Source organism: Dama dama, chromosome 15 (assembly GCF_033118175.1).
Source record: "Dama dama isolate Ldn47 chromosome 15, ASM3311817v1, whole genome shotgun sequence".
Lineage (NCBI taxonomy): Eukaryota > Metazoa > Chordata > Mammalia > Artiodactyla > Cervidae > Dama > Dama dama.
In genome coordinates this window covers 5027789-5054615 of record NC_083695.1, presented here as the reverse complement: position 1 = coordinate 5054615, position 26827 = coordinate 5027789, and the positions used below count along the sequence as shown (strand labels likewise).

The 26827-nt window shown below is 39.2% G+C and overlaps 2 protein-coding genes across 2 annotated transcripts in view; both read left to right on the top strand.

Annotated features, from left to right (window-relative positions):
- The window catches only part of LOC133069931 (zinc finger protein 33B-like), a 61594-nt gene that overhangs the window by 15099 nt on the left and 19668 nt on the right, over positions 1-26827 (top strand). The window contains exons 3-4 of the mRNA XM_061161368.1: positions 7966-8110; positions 8770-8865. Coding sequence (XP_061017351.1) covers positions 7966-8110; positions 8770-8865 — 241 coding nt within the window. The remainder of the gene's footprint in view (positions 1-7965; positions 8111-8769; positions 8866-26827) is intronic.
- Positions 15742-18641, top strand: LOC133069930 (26S proteasome non-ATPase regulatory subunit 2-like). Its single transcript, XM_061161367.1, has one exon. It carries the CDS (start codon positions 15751-15753, stop codon positions 18469-18471), a length of 2721 nt encoding a protein of 906 aa, XP_061017350.1. The 5' UTR covers positions 15742-15750; the 3' UTR covers positions 18472-18641.

The following is a 26827-nucleotide window of genomic DNA, read 5'->3' as shown; positions in this document are numbered from 1 at the left end:
TCTCTTAACTTCTGCTTCTCCATAAAGATTTTGATTTCTCCATCAGTTTTGAATGAAGCCTTTGCTGGGTATAGTTAGTAATCTTGGTTGTAGGTTTTCCCTTTCAGTACTTTAAATACACCCTGCCGTTCCCTTCTGGCCTGTAGAGTTTCTGCTGAAAGATCTGCTGTTAATCAGATGGGTTTTCCCTTGTATGTTACTTGTTGCTTTTCCCTTGCTGCTTTTAGTATTCTTTCTTTGTGCTTAATCTCTGTTAGCTTGATTAATATGTGTCTCGATGTGTTTCTCCTTGGGTTTAACCTGTAAGAGACTCTGCACTTCTTGGACTTGATTGACTATTTTCTTTCCCATGTTGGGGACATTTTCAACTATAATTTCTTCAAGAATTTTCTCAGTGCCTTTCTTTTTTCCTTCTTTCTCTGGGACCCCTATAAATCGAATGTTGGTGCATTTAATATTGTCCCAAAGGTCTCTGAGGCTATCCTCAATTCTTTTCATTCCTTTGCCTTTATTCTGCTCTTCAGAAGTTATTTCCACCATTTTATCTTCCAGCTCACTTATCTGTTCCTCTGTCTCAGTTATTCTGCTATTGGTTCCTTTAGAGTACTTTTAATTTCAGTAATTGTGCTATTCATCTCTGTTTGCTTATTCTTTATTTCGTCTAGGTCCTTGGTGATTGTATTAACTGTTGAGTGCTTCTTGCATTTTCTCTGTCTGTTTTCAAGTTGTTGGAGCATCTTTACTATCATTATTCTGAATTCTCTTTCAGGGAGATTACTTATTTACTCCTTGTTTATTTGGTCTTGTGAGTTTCTACCTTGCTCTTTCATTTGTGCTGTATTTCTCTATCTTTTCATCTTTTTTTTTTTTTTTCTTCTAACTTGCTCCACTTGAGGTCTCCTTTTCCCAGGCTTTAGGACTGTATTACTTCTTTCTTTTGATTTTTGCCTTCAGAGGGAAATGTTGGTTGGGTGGTTTGTGTTGATTTCTTGTTAGGGATGACTTGTGCCTGTGTTCTAGTAGGAGGAAATCAAGCAGGTAATTACAGAAATACTGGGACATATACACACACACACTTCCACACATACAGTTATAACCAAAGTGTTCTAAAGAAGAGTACAGGAGACTGACTTGGTGAGCAAGGGAAACCGGAGGTGATATCAACCAGTTGAAAGCAGAGTTATCTAATGCTCAATCTGGAGATCTCAGCATAGCAGAGGGCCACCTGGGGAATATAGCATAGAGGGCTCAACAATGTAACTTACTTGGTGAAAGAAGAGAGAGTGAAGGAAAAAAGGGAGAATAAGAAAAAGAGAGAAAAAAGAGAAGGGAGGGAAAAGAGAAAAGGGGGTGGAGATGATTAAAAAAGAGAGAAAAGATAAATAGAAAAGAATGATGAATAGATGTATGTAGAGAAGATTTATATATATTCAGGAATAGTTACAGTTGGTAAAGAACTATGGGAAAAGCAGTGGAATATATAAAAAATAAAATCCAAAAAACTCATCAAGAAAAAAGAAAAAAAAAGTGAAAGAGGAGAAAAAGAAAAAAAAATCTTAAAATGAATCTTTTTCTTTCTTTTTTTTTGACAAACACAAAGAGGAAAACTCCAAACCACCTAACCAACATTTGTCTTTTGGAGGTAGAAATATGTAGGGGGAATAAACCGTGTGTTTTATAAGAAAAAAAGAAAAAAATCTTTAAATGAATTTTTTTCTTTAACAAGGAAAATAAAGAGGGAAAACTCCACAGCACCGCAAAAGGCTAATGTGAAGGTGGAAATACGATGGGGAATAAACACTATGGTTTAGAAAAAGAAAGAATCTTAAAATGAATTTTTTTATTTTTATAACAAGAAAAAGAAAGGAAAACTCCACAGCACTGGTAAAGGCTAGTGTGATGGTGAAGATAGGTTGGGAGAATAAACAGTGTGATTTATAAGAGAAAAAGAAAGAAATTTAAAAAAGGTTCTCAAGGTCGTAGTTCTTGGTTGTGGAGTCTACCCATGTGGATGGCTTTGGGTGAGTGTCCTGCGATGTTCCCCTAGTTGAAGGAGCTTGTGCTTGTGTTACAATTGATGGAGCTGGATCTCGTCTCTCTGAAGGGCAGTGCAGTATCCAGTAGTAGGTTTTGGAGTGTCTATGGGTTCAGCATGCCTTTGGGCAGTTGTTTTAGCTTTCATGGTGTTAGGTGCGTGTATTTCTGCAGCTGCTTCAAAGTGACCCTCTCAGCATATGCAGTGTCACCAGCCCCCTACTTGTCCCTGGGATCATGGAATAATGCTTCTGTTCTCCTGTCCTGCCCTGTGTTGCTGGTTGAAGCTTGCTAGGTGGGTGCTTGTGTGGATCTTTTCCTGTGCCTTCTGCCTCACGGTGACTTGTGTGGGCTTCCCTCCAGCCCCTGAGCTGACCCTTTGTGTCACAGGGCTTGTGTGCACTTGTTTTGGCTCCCGAGGCCTGCCCTTTGCTTCCTTGTGTGCACTTGTCTCAGCTCCCGTGCGTGCACTCTGCATTGCGGGGTTTATGTGCACGTGTTTCATCTCACCCCCTTGCCCTCTCTGTCACAAGTGTTAGGTGTTCTTTTGGCTGTGCCAAGAGGGTTGTGTGCACTTGTCCAGGTTTGTACTCCTCCTGTCTGTTGGTGCCCTGGTCCCACTCTGCGCCTGCTGTGTTTGTCTGCCATGTCACACTAGGCCACCTGGGCCAGCCCTCTGTGCTGCAAGGGCTGTGCCCTGGCTGGGCTTGTATGCCACACCCCCCTTGGTTCCCCAAGCTTGCCTTCTGTTTGGGGCCACAGTCAATGAACTGCCAACAGGCTGAGAAGAGCAGTTTTCTCTGTTTACTGCCTTCTAAGTCCCTGCTTTGCCTAGTTTTCCGAGACTTTGAAGCTCCCCCTTGGGCCCGCCTATGAGGGATATTTCACTGTGCATGGGGACTCCTGATATTTCAGGGCTCCCTCTCTCCCTTGGGGCATAAGTTCTTGCCCAGTTCTCCATCTTTTCCATTTAAAAACAAACAAAAAGACATATTTCCAGATTTGGACTTCCCAGTACAGGAGAAAGATACAATGTGCATATTCCAGCTAAGCATGATAGAATTCTACCATGGAGATGAGTCAAAGCCTAACTAATAATAAATTATTACTTTGCTTCCTTTTTTATTGTTTAGCTCATGAAATATAGAACTGTGAGCCTGGGACACCAAGTAAAGAAGGATGTCAAAGAAAACAGCACTGAAATTATGGCATATGTATGGTGAAGAAAGAAATATATGAATTAAAAGATAAAAAACAAACAAACAAACAAATATTATTTATTTGGCTGCTTGAGGGATATTTTAATTGCAGCATGTGGGATCTAGTTCCTGGACCAGGGATTGAACCCAGGCCTCCTGCATTGGAAGTGCAGTGTCTTAGCCACTGCGCCACCAGGGTGGTCCCCATCTTTTCCCTTTTTATGTCTCCATCCTCTCTCCTACCTCATTTCAGGGAGCTTAGCCTGTCCCCCTGGAGGCCAGAGTCTTCTGTGGTCACCTAGAGGATGCTTTGTAGAAGTTGTTCCATATCTTGATGAGTTTTTGATGTATTTGTGCAGAGGCTGGTTATCTCCCCATCTTACTCCTCTGCCATCTTCCCCATTCTCCTTTTGATAGGCCTTTTCTTTTTGTATCTAGTAGCTTTTAAGTTATATAGTTTCATATTCTTTTAGGTTTTACTCTAGATACTATAATTTGCATTTATGATATTGTTATTATAATAAATTTGTATGTTGATTTTCCTGCAGGGCTTCTTAACTTAGCTCCTAAAACTAATAATATCTTAAGTGATAAAAGCTATAGGGAAATCTGTTGTTATAATATTGAGTTTTTTTTTCCCCTAGTTCCTGAAATAGCTCCAGAACATTTAAGATGGTGTTTTTTGTTTCAGCCATACCTGAGTTTATGTTAATGAGTGACTTTTTGAAATGTCTGTCAAGAATGAGGTACTGAGTACCAGGAGAACCAACCATCTGGTTCAGTTCAAGTTCAGTTGCTCAGTCATGTCCGACTCTTTGCTACCCCATGAATCGCAGCATGCCAGGCCTCCCTGTCCATCACAAACTCCCGGAGTTTACTCAAACTCATGCCCATCGAGTCGGTGACGCCATCCAGCCATCTCATCCTCTGTCATCCCCTTCTCCTCCTGCCCCCAATCCCTCCCAGCATCAGGGTCTTTTCCAATGAGTCAACTCTCTGCATGAGGTGGCCAAAGTATTGGAGTTTCAGCTTCAGCATCAGTCCTTCCAGTGAACACCCAGGACTGATGTCCTTTGGGATGGACTGGTTGGATCTCCTTGCAGTCCAAGGGGCTCTCAAGAGTCTTCTCCAACACCACAGTTCAAAAGCATCAATTCTTCAGCGCTCAGCTTTCTTCACCGTCCAACTCTCACATCCATACATGACCACTGGAAAAACCATAGCCTTGACCAGACAGACCTTTGCTGGCAAAGTAATGTCTCTGGTGTTTAATATGCTATCTAGGTTGGTCATAGCTTTCCTTCCAAGGAGTAAGCATCTTTTAATTTCATGGCTGCAGTATACCATATGATGAGAGGGTTGGAATTCTCAGCCCCACCTCCCAACCTCTGAGGAGGAGTGAGAGTGGCTGGAGGCTGAATTAGCCACCGTTGACCAGTGATTTGATCAGTCTTGCATATGTAATGTAATCTTGATAAAAATCCGTGAGCTTATGGGATTCAGAGAGCTTCCAGGTTGTTGAACATGTGGAGGTATTATTGGAAAGGTAGTGGTTCAGAGAGCATGGAAGTTTTGTACCCTTTTACCCATCCTTAGGGCTTTGTGTATCTCTTGCATCTGGATATTTCTGAGTTCTATCCTTTATGTTAACCCATTAATCTAGTAAGTAAATTATTTTTCTGTGTTTTGTCAGCCACTCTGTCAGATTATTAAACTGAACAAAGAGGGTGTGGGAGCCTTGATTTTTATCCAGTGGTTAGATACACTGGGTTTGCAGTTGGTGTCTGAAGTAGGAATGGTGTCACATGGAACTGAGCCTGGAATCTGATACTGTAGTTTCAGAATTGAGTTAATCACTTGGGATGGGAAAAGATCCCACTAATTTGGTGACCTGAGTAGAGTAAAAGAGAGGAGTTGAACTTTTCCTTTACAGAATTCTTACTTTCATTTACCTTAAGTTAGTGCTTTACCTCTTCACAGACAGTGCCAGAATGTTTAAGCAGTTTAACTTTAATTATCCTATTGCTAGTGTTTTGGTGTATTTTACTTTCAGTGTTTTTCATAGATTCCAAAAGACATTATTTGTTGCTTTAAATTCCATTTTCAGTTTTATTTATTTCTTCCTGAAGTTTTTTTTTTAATTTTTTATTTTATTTAATTTTAATTTTAATTTTTTTTCCATTTATTTTTATTAGTTGGAGGCTAATTACTTTACAATATTGTAGTGGTTTTTGCCATACATTGACATGTTTTCCCATCAGATATCATTTTCCTTACCTGTAGTATTTCTTGACTTGTGTGTATTACTGACAATTTTTTCAGACTTTATGTGGAAAATATATTCATTTTAGAAGAATATTATTTCTGGATTTAGAATTTTCTGGTGATATTTTTCCTAGCTCTTTTAAAATGACATTCCATTTTTATTTTCTTATTTGCAAGTTGCCCATTCAAATTTTTATCCAGTGTCTTCTCACTTTCAAGGTTTCTATTGAGAGATTTGCTGTCAGGTTTGTTACCAAGATGGCCTGCATTTTTGTCCTCACTAATTAAAAAAAAGTCTTTCTATATTAGAGATAGGACTTCTTTGTAAGATATATGTGTTCCAAATGTCTCTTTCCACTTTGTGTTGTACTTTTATTTTCTTTCTGTCTTTTGGTAAGGGTAGGATCTTAATATTGTAGAGTTATTAATGTAATTTGCATCCTATTTAAGAAGTCTTTGCTTATTCTTAGTGTCATGAAGGTATTTCTTATGGTATTTGCTAAAATTTTTATTGTTTTAATTTTTCAAATTTAGATCTGTATACTGTCTAAAATGGATTTCTGTTTACAGTTAAGATAGCCATAAATGCTCACTATAATTAAACACACTGTTTATTGAAATGGTTGTCCTTCTGTTATCCTTGTCAAAAATCAAGTGACATACATACATTTTGGACTCTTCCATTCTATTGATGCATTTGAAAATTCTTGTGCCTATATCACAATATTTAATTATGATACATTGATAATATATTATACTTGATATATGGTACTCCTTATGGCTTAATTTTTCTTTAAGATTGTTTTGTGTATTTTTACCCTTTGCATTTTCACATATTTTAGAATTAGCTTGTCTGGAATTTTTTTGAAATTGGTATGAATTTTTATATCAGCATGGAGAGAATTTATATTTTTATAATACTGAGCCTGTCTATCCAGGAATTTCTTACATCCTTCTATTTATTTGGATCTTCTTATTTTCCTTCATTTTTTGTAAAGACTTTTATAATTTTCACACCTGATGTTTGTTATACCTTTAAAAATTTTAATATTCTGATATTTGTTATATTGAACTTGTATCTAATTTCTAAACCTTTTGTGCTTTCCTGGTGGCTTAGATGGTAAAGAATCTGCCTGCAATTCAGGAGACACAGGAGACCTGGGTTCAGCACCTGGGTGGGAAGATCCCCTGGAGAAGGGAAAGGCTACCCACTCCAGTATTCTGGCCTGGAGAATTCCATGGACTGTATAGTCCATGGGGTTGCAAAGAGTTGGACACAACTGAGAGACTTGCACTTCACTATTTGCATCCAAGTTTCAAGTTTATGTAAGTGGGTTGTTTTGTCCTTTTGCTTTCCATTCCCTTTTTAAAAACAGAGAATTGGTCTGAAATAAAAACTTAGTCATGTATTTTCAGTATACTGTTGAATGTCTCCTTTGGCAGCTCTTTCTCTCCAACAGTGATGCCTGAAGGAGAGGCATGCACTCTGGTGTTGTGTTAGTTGCTCAGTTGTGTCTGACTCTTCATGATCCTATGGACTGTAGCCTACCAGTCTTCTCTGTCCACAGGATTCTTCAGGCAAGAATGCTGGAGTAGGCTGACATGCCCTTTTCTTCTTCTTTTTTTTTCCACTCTGAATGAAATCAAAAACAATTTAGTTGAATATCTGCTCCTGTGTCATCTGCTGCACATCCTAATTATTGTCTCTGAATGGAAGAATTAGAACCTAAGATATGTATTGTAGTGAAATAGCATACTAGATTTTACCTACATTCGTAAGTCTAAATAAGAATAAAGTTTGTAATACATTTCTTGTTAGTTTGTTTCTGTGGTTTGTAGACAAACTTCTGTAGTGTTCAAAAGTATTCTTTAAGGTGGAAAGTGATCACATACTTTGGAGTCTGCTGGTCTAAAGTCACTCTATAGTGCATTTCTTGAGTACTTCTGTGGCCCTTTTTCTTATCTCAACTCCTATGCTGTTTGCCTTGTTACTCATTTCCTGAGGATGTTAGAGGACCCTAGTCTTTGCTTGTGCAGTGGCCCTATATTCATGAAGAACACAGTGTTACTGTTTGTTCAGTAGCTGTTCTTCCTCAGTGAAGCTCAAAACAGAAGTAGTTTTGCTTCTTATTTACATTAATCTATTGAGTGTGTACTTCAGCCACAGTACTTGTAACATATTACTGCATGTTTTCTTACCAGATTATATACTTATTGAATACAGGATGGTTTTTACTAATCTTAATATTTCCAAGAACTAGAATAGTTCCAGATCCATTGTGGAAACTTGAGAATTAATAATTAATGCAAATTGGTTTACTGAATATTTCTACTGTGGTTTGTTCTCCCAGAGTATAAAGCAAAAGGAACATTCTGCAAACCAGTTTGGTAACCTATAAACAATAATCATGGTAGGGATTTGCTTCCATACATCTTTTCCACGTCATCTTAATTCTGAATATTTCAGATTGAACCAAAATTCCAAGGATCAGTATCCTTTAAGGATGTGACTGTGGGCTTCACCCAGGAGGAGTGGCAGCACCTGGATTCAACTCAAAGGTCCTTGTATAGAGATGTGATGCTAGAGAACTACAGGAACCTTGTTTCAGTGGGTAAGGTTGGTTTATGATGTAATTCTAAATGGTATTTAAAAATTCTTTTAAACTCCAATCCTCAAGTAGTGTTAGATTGAATTATTAGATCCTCTTGGTGGGATTAATGCATTTACAAAAACAGGAGAAGAAAAGGGATCTTTTGGTGTTCTCCACCTTGTGAGGACACAGCAAAGAGGTGTGTTCTGTAAACCAGGAAGTGAGGCCGCACCAGATTCTGACCATACTGGCACCTTGATCTCTGAATTCCCAGCCTCCAGAGTGTGAGAAGTAAATTTCTGTTTTTAAAGCCACCTGGTCTATGGTATTCTGTTACAATAGCCCAAACAGACTAAAGCATAAAGTAATAATACATGCATATGAGTATTAAATCAGACCCTCTTTGTAGGGCTCATCTTGGCCACAGAGTTGTAACAAAAAAATTCTTTTAATTAAGAAGCTTATGGACATCATGAGAAGTTTAATGATGTTTAAGATTGGAATTCAAGATTCAATGTTTACAGGTCACTTTAGGGCACCAGGAAGATACTTGTGTTTGCTTCTCCAGTGAAATGTTCAATGACACCTTCATTGAGCAGCTCTAGAAGCTTCCTCCTGTTTCAGAGGCCCTGAAATCTAGGCCACCCAGTCTACATTGTAAATTATTTCACTTTTGACAGGGTATTGTATTACCAAACCAGAGGTGATCTTCAGACTGGAGCAAGGAGAAGAGCCATGGATATTGGAGGAAGAATTCCCAAGCCAAAACTTCTCAGGTGAGTTAATGTGTGTTGAACAAGTGAACATCAGGCAATTTATTATCTTCCTCTGATTAGAGGTTAACTTTGAAATTTTCTTTTTTAAAAATATCACTTTAGAGGTCCTAATACTTAGAAGTGACTTAAAATACTAATTTTTTTTTTCTTCTCTTTTTTTTTCCCCTTTATTTATTTATTTTTTCAGTGGGTTTTGTCATACATTGACATGAATCAGCCATAGATTTACACGTATTCCCCATCCCGATCCCCCCTCCCACCTCCCTCTCCACCCGATTCCTCTGGGTCTTCCCAGTGCACCAGGCCTGAGCACTTGTCTCATGCATCCCACCTGGGCTGGTGATCTGTTTCACCATAGATAATATACATGCTGTTCTTTTGAAACATCCCACCCTCACCTTCTCCCACAGAGTTCAAAAGTCTGTTCTGTACTTCTGTGTCTCTTTTTCTGTTTTGCATATAGGGTTGTCATTACCATCTTTCTAAATTCCATATATATGTGTTAGTATGCTGCAATGTTCTTTATCTTTCTGGCTTACTTCACTCTGTATAATGGGCTCCAGTTTCATCCATCTCATTAGAACTGGTTCAAATGAATTCTTTTTAACGGCTGAGTAATATTCCACGGTGTATATGTACCACAGCTTCCTTATCCATTCATCTGCTGATGGGCATCTAGGTTGCTTCCATGTCCTGGCTATTATAAACAGTGCTGTGATGAACATTGGGTTGCACGTGTCTCAGATCTGGTTTCCTCAGTGTGTATGCCCAGAAGTGGGATTGCTGGGTCATATGGCAGTTCTATTTCCAGTTTTTTAAGAAATCTCTACACTGTTTTCCATAGCGGCTGTACTAGTTTGCATTCCCACCAACAGTGTAAGAGGGTTCCCTTTTCTCCACACCCTCTCCAGCATTTATTGCTTGTAGACTTTTGGATAGCAGCCATCCTGACAGGCGTGTAATGGTACCTCATTGTGGTTTTGATTTGCATTTCTCTGATAATGAGTGATGTTGAGCATCTTTTCATGTGTTTGTTAGCCATCTGTATGTCTTCTTTGGAGAAATGTCTGTTTAGTTCTTTGGCCCATTTTTTGATTGGGTCATTTATTAAAATACTAATTTTTGAATGAAGTCTCCAGATACCACTGTTATTAAAAATGTTCTTTTTTTGATTCACTTTTTGAATATTTATCATTCTTATATTTGCCGGTAATCCAATTTTTGCCCACCTCATTTTATTGTTGTTTTCCTTAGTTACTCTATAATTCTCAAAGCAGCTTCAGTTGCTCAGCTTACAGCCTCCATTGCTCTGTATTCATGCTGTTATTAGCTATTCTTTCATAATTCATTTTTTTGACTCAAATAATTTTTGAGTAGTTACTGTATTCTTAACAGCTGAGAGTATAGTAATGGAAAAATAATGCATCTTAATGAGTTATAGAAATAGTATTTTTAATGCCCACAGGAACCTGAAAAGATAGCATCACTAATCATCAGGGAAATGCAAATCAAAAGCACAGTGAGATACCATGTCACACCAGTTGGAATGGCTGGCATCAAGAAGATAAGAGATAATAACATGTTGGTGAGAATGTTGAGAAAAGGGAACCCTTGTACACCATTGGTTAAGATGCAAATTGGTTCAACCACTATGGAAAACAGTATGGAGGTCCTGCTAAAAAGTTAGAACTAGAACACATTTTCCCCCAGCATACTGAAAATGTCATCCCACCTCCTGGACTCTGTTGTTTCAGATGGGAAGTCAAGTGTTAATCTTACTGGAGTTTCTTGTATGTTAATAGTTGTGTTTCTCTTGTTGATTTTAAAGTTTTGTCTTTGTTTCTTAAATATTTTTGCTATGATGCATCTCTCTGTTTATCCCACTTGGAGTTCATCTTGTTGAATTTGCAGATTAATGTTTTTCTTTACATTTGCCAAATTTTTGCCATCATTTCATTGAATACTTTTTTTGCTCCTTGGTCTTTTTCCTTTCCTTCTGGTACTTCCATTATGAATGTTAATGCAGTTAGTGGTGTCCTTCACTTATTTGAGGCTTTATTCTTTATATTTTCTTTCTCTGTTCCTTAGATTGCATTTTGTTGGTTGAGCTCTCTTCACTTTTCACTAATTCTTCTTCCTGTAAGCACCAATCTACTATTGAATCCTTCCAGTGAATTTCTGTTGCAGTTATTATAATTTTCAAACCTAGAATTTTTATTTGTCTCTTTATTCTTACTCTCTATGTGATGATCTGCCTTCATACTAATATTTGCTTCCTTAAGCTTGGTAGTTTTTGAACATATTTCTAATAGCTGCTGTAAGGCCTGCTAAGTCCCATATCTGGATCCTCTCACAAACAGTTTCTATTGTTTGCTATTTCCCCAGCATAGGTGGAATTTTCCTGTTTCTTTGTATGTCTTATAATTTAAAAACAAATAGATACTTTAGATAATATTTTGTACCTACCAGTAATGAAATTGAATCAGTATTTTTTTTTAAATCATAAAAAGCAAAAGTCCAGGACCAGATGACTTCACAGGTGAATACTACAAAATGTTTAGAGAGGCGTTAACACTTACCCTTCTCAAAGTGTTGCAAAACATTATAGAGATAGATTTATTTCATTTGGTGCAGAATGCTTTTGACAAAATTCTATATCCATTTACAGTAAAACTCTCAGCAGACTGTGTATGGTGAATCATACATGATAATGCAACAGCTAACATCATTATTCAGTGGTAAAAAGCTAAAAGCATTTCCTCTAAGATCAGGAACAAGACAGGGATGCCGACTCTCCCATCGCTTTTATTCAACATAGTATTGGAAGTCCTAGTCATAGCAGACAAAAAAAAGAAATATAAAGAATATAAATTGGAAAGGAAGAAGCAAAACTATCACTGTTTGCAGATGACATAATACTACACATGGAAAATTCTAAAGGTGCTGCCAAAAAGCTGTTAGAGCTTATCAATGAATTTGGTAAAGTTGCAGGATACAAAATTAATATACAGAAATCTGTTTCATTTCTATACACTAACAACAGGCTATCAAAAAGAGAAATTATGGAAGCAATCTCAGTGGCTGCTGATCACTGCTGCCACCACCCCCTCCCACCCTGTTCTCTTTCTGGTCAGGTCAGGACCAACTGGCACCATGCGTGCCCGGCAGAGACTGAGGGAGAGAGAAAGAGGAGGGGAGGAGGAGAAAGAGGATTCACGGAGTAGGAGCTGGGGAGCCCTCCTGTGCCACAGGTGTTTATAGCTATAAATATTCATCTGAGTACTGCCTTGACTGTGTCCTAAAATTTCCAGATACTTGGTGAAGACAGGAAAGATTATCAAAGAGACCATTGGACTATTGTACTGTATTTGCTGTTTATCCTGAAGCTCAGGTGAGGCAGAGCTCAGCTGATCTCTATTTCCTGATTGTTTACTTCCTGTTGGCCAAGCAAGACTTTTATTTGGAGAATTCTGGTGGACAGAGCCTGACATCATCTGTGAGCCATAACAGGAGCATGCATTTTCAAATGTCAGTTAGATTTGTGGATCAATTAAGTTTTCCTGAAAGAGATCAAGCCCTGAGCCTTTGGAGTGGGAGCTGACTCCCAAGACCCTAGACTACCAGAGAACTAACGCTAGGGAGTATCAAATAGTAAGAACTCACAGAAAGGAAACCACTTGAATATAAGACCCAGCATCACCCAACCACATATGCCTCATTTAAACAACAAACAAAAGAAAAATACAAACCCAACCATCAGCAGACAGGATTACCACCTCACTCAGCCTTGCCCATCAGAGGAAAAACAAACAAACAAAAACTCAGCACAAATCTTACCCTAGCTTACACAAACCACTGGACCAACCTTGTGACCTGTGAAGTCGCTCAGTCGTGTCTGACTCTTTGCAACCCTATGGACTATAGCCTACCAGGCTCCTCAGGCCATGGAATTTTCCAGGCAAGAGTACTGGAGTGCGTTGCCATTTCCTTCTCCAGGGGATCTTTCCAACCCAGGGATCGAACCCGGGTCTCCCACACTACAGGCAGACGCTTTACCATCTGAGCCACCAGGGAAGCCCCAACCTTAGGAGGGCAGAAACCAAAAGGAAGAAAGAATTCAGCCTTGAAGCCTGGGAAAAGAAGACCTCAAACACAATAAGTTAAAAAAAGATAATGAAAAGGCAGAGAAACACGACACAAATGAAGGAACAAACTAGAAACACAGAAGTCCAAATAAATGAAGAAGAAATAGGCAAACTACCTGAAAAAGAATTCAGAATAATGATAGTAAAGATGATCAAAAACCTTGAAAACAAAATGGAGAAATTACAAGAATCAATTAACAAAGACCTAGAAGAATTAAAGAATAAACATGCAGAGACAAACAACACAATTACTGAAATTAAAAGTACCCTAGAAGGAATCAGTAGCAGAATATCTGAAGCAGAAGAATGAATCAGTGAGCTGGAAGATAAAATGGTGGAAATATTTTCTGAAGAGCAAAATAAAGTAAAAAAGAATGAAAAGAGCTGAGGACAGTCTCAGAGACCTCTGGGACCATATCAAACACACCAACATTTGAATTATAGGGGTCCCAGAAGAAGAGAAAAAGAAAGGGTATAAGAAATTTTTTGAAGAGATTATAGTTGAAAATTTCCCTAGCATGGAAAAGGAAATAGTCAATCAAGCCCAAGAGGCACAAAGAATACAGGATAAACCCAAGGAGAAACATGCCAAGACACATACTAATCAAACTAACAAAGACTAAACACAAAGAAAGAATATTAAAAGCACCAAGGGAAAAGCAAGAAGTAACATACAAGGGAAATCCCATACACTTAACAGCTGATCTTTCAGCAGAAACTTCAGGCCAGAAGGGAATGGCAGGATATATTTAAAGTACTAAAAGGGAAAAATCTACAACCAAGATTACTATACCCAGCAAAGACCTGATTCACAATTGATGCAGAAATAAAACGTTTTTCAGACAAGCAAAAGAGAATTCAGTACCACCAAACCAGCTTTACAACAAATGTTAAACAGACTTATATAGTCAAGAAATACAACAGCAGAAAAAAGATCTACAAAATCAACCCCAAACAATTAGAAAATGGCAATAGGAACATATATATCAATAATTACTTTAAATGTAAATAGAAAAAAAATAAATGTAAATGGATTAAATGCTCCAACAAAAGACATGCTCTGGCTGGATGTATAAAAAAACAAGACCCATATATATGCTGTCTACAGGAAACCCACTTTAGACCTCGAGACACATACACACTGAAGGTGAGAGGATGGAAAAAATATATTCCATGGAAATGGGAAGCAAAAGAAAGGTGGAGTAGCAATCCTCATATCAGATAAAATAGACCTTAAAATAAAGAAGATTACAAGAGATAAGGAAGAACACTACATAATGATCAAGGGCTCAATTCAAGAGGAAGACATAACAATTGTAAATATCTATGCACCCAACATAGGAGCACCTCAGTATATTAAAAAAACACTAACAGACACAAAAGGAGAAATTGACAGTAACACAATAATAGTAGGAGACTTTAACACCCCACTCAAACCAAAATATAAAATTAATAAACACAAGTCTTAAATGATTCATTAGATGAGATGGATCTCATTGATATCTTCAGGACATTCCATCCAAATGCAGAAGAATGCACCTTCTTCTCAAGTGCACATGGAACATTCTCTAGGATAGACCACATCTCAAACCTCAGTAAATTTAAGAAAAGTGAAATTGTATCAAGCATCTTCTCTGACCACAATGCTATGAGACTAGATATCAATTATAAGAAAAAAACTGTAAGAAACACAAACACGTGGAGATTGAACAACACATTTCTAAAATAAGTGTACTGAAGAAATCAAAAGGGAAATCAAAAGATTTCTAGAAACAAATGACAATGAAAGCACAACAACTCAAAGCCTATGGGATGCAGCAAAAGCAGTTCTAAGAGGGAAGTTTATAGCAATACAATCCTACCTCAGGAAACAAGAAAAACATCAAATAGACAACCTAACATTAACCTAAAGCAACTGGAAAAAAGAAGAAGAATATAACCCCAAAGTTAGTAGAAGGAAAGAAATAATAAAGATTCAAGCAGAAAGAAATGAAAAAAGCAATAGTAAAGATTAATATAACTAAAAACTGGTTCTTTGAGAAGATAAACAAAACTGACAAACCCTTAGCCAGACTCATAAAGAAAAAAACGAGAGAAGAATCAAATCAACAAAATTTGAAATGAAAAAGGAGAGGTTACAACAGACAATGCATAAATACAAAGGATTATAAGAGATTATTATGAACAATTACATGGCAATAAAATGAATAACCTGGAAGAAATGGACAGATTCTTATGAAAGTTCAATCTTCCAAGACTGAACCAGGAAGACATAGAAATTATGAACAACCCAATTACAAGCCCTGAAATTGAAGCTGTCATAAAAAATCTCCCAAAAAACAAAAAGAGCCGGGACCAGATGGCTTCACAGGAGAATTCTATCAAACATTTAGAGAAGAGCTAATGGCTATGCTTCTAAAACTCTCAAACAATTGCAGAGGAAAGAACACTTCCAAACTCATTCTACGATGCCACCATCATCCTGATTCCAAAACAAGACAAACACAACACAAAAAAGAATACTACAGGCCAATATCACTGATGAACATAGATGTAAAAATCCTCAACAAAATTTTAGCAAACAGAATTCAGCAACACATCAAAAATCTCATACACCATGATCAAGTTGGGTTTATTCCAGGGATGCAAGGATTCTTCAATGTACGGAAATCAATCAATGTGATACATCATATGAACAAACCGAAAGATAAAAACCACAAGATCGGCAGTGGCGGCGGAGATGGAGGAGGGTGGCAAGGCACCCGTGCAGCCCCAGCAGCCCCCGGCGACGTCTCCTGGCGGCGGGGACGAGAAGCCGAGCGGCAAGGAGCGGCGGAATGCCAGGGACAAGGACAAAGAGCAGGAGCTGTCTGAGGAGGACAAACAACTTCAGGATGAACTGGAGATGCTCGTGGAACGACTGGGGGAGAAGGACACTTCCCTGTACCGACCAGCCCTGGAGGAACTGCGGAGGCAGATTCGTTCTTCTACAACTTCCATGACTTCAGTACCCAAACCTCTCAAATTTCTGCGTCCACACTATGGCAAACTGAAGGAGATCTATGAGAACATGGCCCCTGGGGAGAATAAGCGTTTTGCTGCTGACATCATCTCTGTTTTGGCCATGACCATGAGCGGGGAGCGTGAGTGCCTCAAATACCGTCTTGTGGGCTCCCAGGAGGAATTGGCATCATGGGGTCATGAGTATGTCAGCCATCTCGCAGGAGAAGTGGCTAAGGAGTGGCAGGAGCTGGATGATGCAGAGAAGACACAGCGGGAGCCACTGCTGACCCTGGTAAAGGAGATTGTCCCCTACAACATGGCCCACAATGCAGAACATGAGGCCTGCGACCTGCTCATGGAAATTGAACAGGTGGATATGCTGGAGAAAGACATTGATGAGAATGCCTATGCAAAGGTTTGCCTCTGTCTTACCAGTTGTGTGAATTATGTGCCCGAGCCTGAGAACTCTGCCCTACTGCGTTGTGCCCTGGGTGTGTTCCGGAAGTTTAGTTGCTTCCCTGAAGCTCTGAGATTGGCACTGATGCTCAATGACATGGAGCTGGTAGAAGATATTTTCACCTCCTGCAAGGACGTGGTTGTACAGAAACAAATGGCATTCATGCTGGGCCGGCATGGGGTGTTCTTAGAGCTGAGTGAAGATGTGGAAGAGTATGAAGACCTGACAGAGATCATGTCCAATGTGCAGCTCAACAGCAACTTCTTGGCTTTAGCTCGAGAGCTGGACATCATGGAGCCCAAGGTGCCTGATGACATCTATAAAACCCACCTAGAGAACAACAGGTTTGGGGGCAGTGGCTCTCAGGTGGACTCTGCCCGTATGAACCTGGCCTCCTCTTTTGTGAACGGCTTTGTGAATGCTGCCTTTGGTCAAGACAAGCTGCTGACGGATGATGGCAACAAATGGCTTTACAAGAACAAGGACCATGGAATGTTGAGTGCAGCTGCATCTCTTGGCATGATTCTGCTGTGGGATATGGATGGTGGCCTTACCCAGATTGACAAGTACCTGTACTCTTCTGAGGACTATATCAAGTCAGGAGCTCTCCTGGCCTGTGGCATTGTGAACTCTGGTGTCCGGAATGAGTGTGACCCTGCCCTGGCACTGCTCTCAGACTATGTCCTCCACAACAGCAACACCATGAGACTTGGTTCCATCTTTGGGCTTGGCTTGGCCTATGCTGGCTCCAATCGTGAAGATGTTCTCACCCTGCTGCTACCTGTGATGGGAGACTCCAAGTCCAGTATGGAGGTGGCAGGTGTTACAGCTCTGGCCTGTGGAATGATAGCAGTGGGATCCTGCAATGGCGATGTCACTTCCACTATCCTTCAGACCATCAAGGAGAAGTCAGAGACTGAGCTCAAGGACACTTACGCCCGTTGGCTTCCTCTTGGACTGGGCCTCAACCACCTGGGCAAGGGAGAGGCCATCGAGGCCATCCTGGCCGCGCTGGAGGTTGTGTCTGAGCCATTCCGCAGTTTTGCAAACACACTTGTGGATGTGTGTGCCTATGCAGGCTCTGGGAATGTACTGAAGGTGCAGCAGCTACTCCACATATGCAGTGAGCACTTTGACTCCAAGGAAAAAGAGGAAGACAAAGACAAGAAGGAAAAGAAGGACAAGGACAAGAAGGAAGCCCCTGCCGACATGGGAGCACATCAGGGAGTGGCTGTATTGGGGATTGCCCTTATTGCTATGGGGGAGGAGATTGGTGCAGAGATGGCACTACGAACCTTTGGCCACCTGCTGAGATACGGGGAGCCTACGCTCCGAAGGGCTGTGCCTTTAGCACTGGCCTTAATCTCTGTTTCAAATCCACGACTCAACATCCTGGATACCCTAAGCAAATTCTCTCATGATGCTGACCCAGAAGTGTCCTATAACTCCATCTTTGCCATGGGCATGGTGGGTAGTGGTACCAATAATGCCCGTCTGGCTGCGATGCTTCGCCAGTTAGCCCAGTATCATGCCAAGGACCCCAACAACCTCTTCATGGTGTGCTTGGCACAGGGTCTGACACATTTAGGGAAAGGCACACTCACCCTCTGCCCCTACCACAGTGACCGGCAGCTTATGAGTCAAGTGGCCGTGGCTGGGCTGCTCACTGTGCTTGTCTCTTTCCTGGATGTCCGCAACATCATCCTAGGCAAGTCGCACTATGTATTATATGGACTGGTGGCTGCCATGCAGCCCCGAATGCTGGTCACATTTGATGAGGAGCTGCGGCCATTGCCAGTGTCTGTCCGTGTGGGCCAGGCAGTGGATGTGGTGGGCCAGGCTGGCAAGCCTAAGACCATCACAGGGTTCCAGACACACACAACCCCAGTGTTGTTGGCTCACGGGGAGCAGGCAGAATTGGCCACTGAGGAGTTTCTTCCCGTCACCCCTATTCTAGAAGGTTTTGTTATCCTTCAGAAGAACCCCAACTATGACCTTTAAGTGGCTACCAGAGGCTCTGAGCTGCAGCTGATATGTCAGCAGGTCATGCTTCCTGCTGCCAGGGGTGGACACTGCTTCAGACCTTTAGGGGAATTATTACCTCCTATTCTTTTGTTACTGAGTGAGATAACTTTGTTGAATAAAGACCTTTATCCCCGAAAAAAAAAAAAACAAAAACCACATGATCATCTCAATAAACGCACAAAAAGCCTTTGACAAAATTTAGCACCTATTTATGATTAAAACTCTTTAAAAAATGGGCATAGAAGGAACCTACCTCAACATAGTAAAGGCCATATATGTGATAGTGAAAGTGAAACTGAAAGTTGTTCAGTCGTGTCTGACTCTTTGCGACCCCATAGTCCATGGAATTCTCCAGGCCAGAATACTGGAGTGGGTAGCCTTTCCCTTCTCCAGGGGATCTAGATCCCAACCCAGGGATCAAACTCAGGTCTGCCACATTGCAGGTGGATTCTTTACCAGCTGAGCCATAAGGGAAGCCCATGTATATGGTAAGCCTACAGCAAACATTATTCTCAATGGTGAAAAACTGAAAGCATTCCCCCTCAGATCAGGAACAAGACAAGGGTGTCCACTTTCACAACTATTATGCAACATAGTTCTGGAAATCCTAGCTAAAGCAATCAGAGAAGAGAAAGAAATAAAAGGAATCCAGATCAGAAAAGAAGAAGTAAAGCTCTCAGTTTGCAGATGACATGGTACTATACATAGAAAACCCTAAAGATAGTATCAGAAAATTACTAGAGCTAATCAGTGAACTTAGCAAAGTTGCAGGATACAAAATCAATACACAGACATCATTTGCATTTCTACATACTAACAGTGAAAAATCAGAAAGAGCAATTAAGGAATCAGTTCCATTCACCATTGCAACAGAAAGACTTAAACATCTAGGAATAAACTTACCTAAGGAGTTGAAAGAAATGTACACAGAAAATTATAAGACACTAATGAAAGAAATCAAAGATGACATAAATAGATGGAGAGATAGTCCATGTTCCTGGGCAGGAAGAATCAATATTGTGAAAATGACTATACTACCAAATGCAATCTACAGATTTAATGCAAACCCTATCAAATTACCAATGGCATTTTTCACAGAACTAGAACAAAACCTTTCACAATTCATATGGAAACACAAAAGACCTCGAATAGCCAAAGCAGTCTTGAGAAAGAAGAATGGAGCTGGAGGAATCAAGCTTCCTGACTTCAGACTATGCTACAAACCTACACTCATCAAGACAGTATGGTACTGACACAAAAACAGAAATATAGACCAATGGAACAAGATAGAAAGCTCAGGAATAAACCCATGTACCCATCGGTACCTTATTTTTGACAAAGGAGGCAAGAATATACAATGGGGCAAAGACTGCTTCTTTAATAAATGGTGCTGGGAAAACTGGATAGTGGCATGTTAAAAGAATGAAATTAGAACACTTTCTAATACATACACAAAGATAAGCTCAAGATGGATTAAAGACCTAAATGTAAGACCAGAAACTATAAGACTCTTAGAGGAAAACATAGGCAGAACACTCGATGACATAAATCAAAGCAAGATCCTCTATGACCTACCTCCTAGAGTAATGGAAATAAAAACAAAAGTAAATAAGTGGGACCTGATTATACTTAAAAGCTTTTGCACAGCAAAGGAAACTATAAGCAAGATGAAAAGACAGCCCTCAAGAATGGGAGAAAATAATAGCAAATGAAGCAACTGACAAAGAATTAATTTCCAAAATATACAAGCAGCTCATACAACTAACTCAATACCAGAAAAACAAATAACCCAGTCAAAAAGTGGGAAAAAGACCTAAACAGACATTTCTCCAAAGAACAGATATAGATGGCTAACAAACACATGAAAAAACGCTCATCAAAACTACAATCACCTCACACCAGTCAGAATGGCCCTCATCAAAAAGTCTTCAAAGAATGTTGGAGAGGGTGTGGAAAAAAAGGAACTCTTTTGCACTGTTGGTGGGAATGTAAATTGATACAGCCACTATGGAAGACAGTATGGAGATTCCTTAAAAAACTAGGAATAAAACCACTATATGACCCAACAATCACAATCCTAGGCATATACCCTGAGGAAACCAAAATTGAAAGAGACACATGTTCACATTGTTCATTGCAGCATTATTTACAATAGCTAGAACATGGAGGCAACCTAGATGTCCATCGACAGATGAATGGATAAAGAAATTGTGGTATATATACACAATGGAATATTACTCAGCCATAAAAAGGAGCGTATTTGAGTCAGTTCTAATGAGGTGGATGAACCTAGAACCTATTATACAGAGTTAAGTGAGTCAGAAAGAGAAAGATATTGTAACACATATATACAGAATCTAGAAAAATGGTAGTGAATAATTTATTTACAGGGCAACAGTGGAGAAACAGACATAGAAAATAGACTTATGGACATGGGGAGAGGGGAGGAGTGGGTGAGATGTATGGACAGAGTAACATGGAAACCTACATTAAAAAAAAATAAAAGAAAAGCTTGTATGATGATCTCAATAGATAAAAGAAAAACATTTGACAAAATTCAGCTTTCATTCCAGATTAAGGCTCTCAATGAAAATAAGACAAAAGGCCTCTTATTGAAAACCAGCTAATGTTGTGCTTAATATTTTAAAACTGAATAATTTCCTAAACAATATCAGGAACAAGACAGGTAGTCCACTCATACTCAGTAAAATAATGTAATCTGGCTAGTATAATCAGGGAAGAAAAAGAAAAGGAGGCAGTAGTGGAAAAAGAAGTAGAACTATCTATTCACAAAAAGATAATTATATAGAATCATAAAAAAATGGCTAGAATTTTTAAGTGCATGTAGGTTGCAAGATAAAAGTCAGCATACAAAAATCAGTTTTATTTGCAATAGCATGAAAAATATTTTTTTGCTGACCTATCTAGCAAAGATGTGAAAGACCTCACTGAACATTATAGACCATTGCAGAGAGCAATTTAATACCTAAATAACTGGAGAGAAATAGCCTCATGTATTGACATATATTCTTTTATACATGGTCATTATCCAAGTGCTCAATATGATGAACATTTTCCTCAGTTAAAAGGTTTGTAGATTCAGAACAACTCCAATCTAAGTCCCAACAGGCTTTCTTAGAGTAATTGACTAGCTGATTCCTAACTTCATATAGAAGTTCAGAGGAGTCAGAGGAGCTAGAGTAACAGCTTCAAAAAATAGAAGCTAAGTTGTAGGGTAACAACTGCCTGATTTCAAGAGTTACTATAAAGTTATGGTAAACAAGACTGTGGTGTTAGCCTCAAGGACACATAGAGGAGTTGATCAAACTACAGAGCCCAGAAATAAATCTGTTGATATATATTATTGTGTCAGAACTTGTCAAACTATATAGTTTGAATGTATTCAGTTGATTCTTCATGTCTACCTCACTAAAACTCTTGGGATTGATGTGAAAGTTTCTAAATGGTTGCCCTCTGTGTATTTATCTTATCACCTACTTGTTACATACCTCATATTGACAGGCATTGATATGCAACTCTCCACTTTTGAGTAGCATTGTTTTAGAGACACTTCCAAGTCGACACCAGCTGTATAGAGGAATGTCTGTATTGTTCATAATAATAGAAAAACTAGATAGTCAACCAGACTATCCATCAAATAGGGGAATCAGTATGTAAATTACAGTATATTTTCACAGTGGTCTTTTCGATATATGTCTATGTGCAACAGTGTGGGTGAATTTAGGAAACAGTGAAAAAACAAGTCAAAGAAACATATGGATAAATTTCAGAATGTATGGAAATTTTTTAAAGAAAAATTTTTTATTAAACCAGTTTCATTAAACACTCTGCCTTTGGAGAATTTTACAGTTAAAGGAAGAGATTTATATAAGTGGAAAGCATGTGATATTTTCAGAGATGCTGCTCTTCATGAATGGCCAGTATAACATATAATATATTATCAGGTATAATTTCCTTGAGTGTGACCACATTTTTATTCTTCGAAGATAGAATGCTGGCGTATTTGGAGTAATGGGTCATGATATTTGAATTTAGAATAGTTAATGGTTAAGAAGGCTTTATATAGAGAAAAATAAAGCATGGTTGCAAAACTTCAACCATCTGTGAATCTAGATTAAAATTTTAGAGGTGCTCATTCTACTGCTTAGGCAAACTTGCTATTTTTTGCTGCTTATGTGGAAATTTTTCTGTTTATATTTTCTGTCTCTACCAGGATATATTTTAATAAGTTGTATTTTCCCAAGAAATTATTTATTCTTCTCTTCCAAATGTATTTGTAGCAAGTTGTGCAAAAAATAGCCTTTTAAGATAATACACCTTGTTTCAATGATTGCTTCTCCCTTATCATTTCTTATTTTGTGTAGTTGCGATTTCTCCCACTTGTTTGTTGATTAGATTAGTCAGTGATTTGCCTTTTTTGTGAATTTTTTCAAAGAACCAGCCTTTTGACTTAATTTGTTCAATTTTTGTCTTTCTGTTTCTTTAACTTCTGATCATCTTAAAACTGCAAAAATTAAAGAAGACCTGTTTCACATATTCAAATAGACTACTAGAAACCTGGGAAAACGTACCTAGAATAGTCCTAAGACATACCTTAATAAAATTTTGTTGTTGTTCAGTTGCTCAATCATGTTCCACAATTTGCAACCCCATGAACTGCAGCACCCCAGGCTTCCTTGTCCTTCACCCTCTCCTGAAGCTTACTCAAACTCATGTCCATTGAGTCAGTGATGCTGTCTAACCGTCTCATCCTTTGTTGTTCCCTTCTCCTGTCTTCCATCTTTTCCAGCATCACGGTCTTTTCCAATGAGTCGGCTCTTCACATCAGGTGGCCAAAGTATTGGAGCTTCAGCTTTAGCATCAGACCTTCCAATGAATATTCAGAGTTGATTTCCTTTAGAATTGACAGGTTTGATCTCCTTGCAGTCTAAGGGACTCTCAAGAGTCTGCTCCAAAATCACAGTTCAGAAGCATCAATTCTTTGATGTTCAGCCTTCTTTATGATCCCAGCTGTCACATCTGTACATGATTACTGGAAAAACCAGAGCTTTGACTATACAGACCTTTGCAGACAAAGTAATGTCTCTCTGCTTTTTAACACACTGTCTAGGTTTGTAGTAGCTTTTCTTCTAAGGATCAAGCATCTTTTAATTCCATGGCTGCAGTCACCATCTGCAGTCATTTTGGAGCCCAAGAAAAGAAAGTCTGTCACTGTTTCCATTGTTTCCCCATCTATTTGCCTTGAAGTTATGGGACCAAATGCTATGATCTTGGTTTTCTGAATGTTGAGTTTTAAGCCAGCTTTTTCACTCTCCTCTTTTACCTTCATCAAGAAGCTCTTTAGGTTTTGTTCACTTTCTGCCATTAGGGTGGTATATCTGAGCATATCTGAGCTTATTGATACTTCTCCCAGCAGTCTTGTTTCCAGCTTGTGCTTCATCCAACCTGGCAGTTTGCATGATGTACTCTGCCTATAAGTTAAATAAGCAGGATGACAAAATACAGTCTTGATGTACTCCTTTCCCAATTTGGAACCAGTCCATTGTTCCATGTCTGTTTCTAACTGTTGCTTCCTGACCTGCATACAGATTTCTCAAGAAGCAGGTGAGATGGTCTGGTATTCCCATCTCCTTAAGAACTTTTTACAGTTGGTTGTGATCCACACAGTCAAAGGCTTTAGCATAGTCAGTGAAGCAGGAGGAGATGTTTTTCTGGAATTCTCTTGCTTTCTCTGTGAGCCAGCAGATGTTGGCAATTTGTTCTCTGCTTCCTCTGTCTCTTCTAAATCCAGCTTCAATATCTGGAAGTTCTCAGTTCATGTACTGTTGAAACCTAGCTTGGAGAATTTTGAGCATTACTTTGCTCCATGTGAAATGAGTGCAATTATGCAGTAGTTTGGAAATTCTTTGGCACTGCCTTTCTTTGAGTTTGGAATGGAAACTGAATTTTTCCAGTCTTGTGGCCATTCCTGAGTTTTCCAAATTTGCTGGCATATTGAGTGCAGCACTTTCACAGCATCATGTTTTAGGATTTGAAATAGCTCATCTGGATTTCCATCACATCCACTATCTTTGTTCATAGTGATGCTTCCTAAGGCCCACTTGACGTTGCACTCTGGGATATCAGGCTCTAGGTCAGTGATCACACCATCATGGTTATCTTTTTTATATATAGTTCTTTGTATTCTTGCCACCTCTTCTTAATATCTTCTGCTTCTGTTAGGTCCATACTGTTTCTGTCCTTTATTCTACCCATCTTTACATGAAATGGTCCTTTGGTATCTCTAATTTTCTTGAAGAGATCTCTAGTCTTTTCCATGTTGTTGCTTTTATTGTTGTTTACCTCTGTTTCTTTGCATTGATCACTGAGGAAGGTTTTCTTATCTCTCTTTGCTATTCTTTGGAACTCTGCATGCAGATGGGTATATCTTTCCTTTTCTCCTTTGCCTTTTACTTATCTTCTTTTCTCAGTTATTTGTAAGGCCTCCTCAGACAACCAGTTTTCCTTTTTGTACTTCTTTTTCTTGGGGATGGTCTTGATCACTGCCTCCTGTACAGTGTTACTGTTGGGGTCCTTTAATGGACTGGAACCTGGTGGTACGGAGTCGACGATAAGAAACTAAAAGAGAGAAAGAGGCTGATAGCCCCTGGTTTACACAGAGCACCAGTTAAGCCCTTGACACAGGACTTGCATCACTCACGAAGTCACCAGGCGCCCTCTCGAGGGGGTGAAGGCACAAAGTGCCTTCTCGAGAGGGTCTTAGAAGCCCGGGCAGGAAAGTGAGCATTATGGGTCTCCACGCTCCAGAGAGTCAGCCAGAAAAAGAGAGAGAGAGAGAGACAAAAAAAAGACCCGGGGACCTAAGCTCTGATGAAGCAAAGGTGCTTTAACGATTTTTCTATGAGTATATATAGGCTGTGGTACAAGAAACTTCTTTCGGGAATGATAGAGATCAGAAAGCCAAACATACAGTAACTGTTACCAAGGGAACAAAGGGTAATCCTAGTCACAAGTTCAGGAGACAATCCATATCTCATGAAGGGGGAGCAAGACTAAGCAATTTTGTCAAAAAGAGAATGTTTACTAAAAGAGACCCAAGCCTGCCTCACACAATGACCTCAGTCTCTGGGAGCACCATACTGTTCCGCTTGAAGAGGGACAAAGGACTCATGAGAGACAGCATGTAGGCATCCTCCCATCAAACACTCCCTGACAATTCCCCCTTATTTTTTTATAATATTTGTAAGAAGAGTTCTGACCATTAAAGTTTGTTTAGTTTTGACAATCTTTGCATGAAGGCAATGGTAGACAACAAATATAATTGTTAAGACAATCACCAAAATTATGGCTCCAGACCCAATGCTATGAGTAAGGCTTTGAAACCATCCATGTGGATCTAGCCCAGATAATTGATCAACTAATTGTTTAGCTAAAGTTTCCATATTAATGGAAGAGGGCAGATTATTAGAAAAGGTTTCAAATATTTCTTTTTGTAATAATTGTACATTCAGAGAGGCATTATCATGTATGTTTTGTAAATGAAACTTGAATTTTTCCCAGTTGTAGGCACTATTATTGAAATGAACAGGAGTAACACAAAATTGAGTAGAATTCCAATCACATTTTAGCATCACCTGTTTTTGTACATCTGTTAATTGATCTCCAACCCATTTGATGGCTGTTCTCAGTTCCTGTATTTCTTCTTGAATTTCCTCATCTGTCTGAGTCTGAGTGGCCCATATAGTATGGGCATCTTTAGTCCAATTTTGAATAAAATCATGTGTCTGAATAGAGGTTTGTAAAGCAACACCAGTGACAGCAGCAGTGGTGCAAATAGCTATTAATCCCAAAATACTACACATCAGCCATCTAATGAATCGCTTAGATTGCCGGAGCAATTTAGTAAGCAACCGGGAAGCAAGTCCAGCCACGGGACCTTCTTCCCAGAGCTGCTGGAGATTTATTGGTAACCATAGACTATGTCACGATTGAAGAATCAAAAGAGAGTCATATCTCAAGGAAATAGAGGAGTTAAGACAAGTATATAATCTGCAATTTATGCAAGTTACAGAACGTAAAGTCTTATTGAATTGTAACTTTCCTATAGCTACAACAAAAGGAAATGGAACACAGGCTTGTATAAAATATGATTGATTATAGCGAAAGAAATAATTGCTATGTCTACGATTGGTCCTTGTGAAATGTCTGGTCCAAGTCCCAAGTTCCTCAGTGCTTGCAGCAAGCTTCCATATATCCCATTGTTCAGGCCCAGTCTGTTTATCGAGGACGATTCTAGGACGAGGAGGGGGCC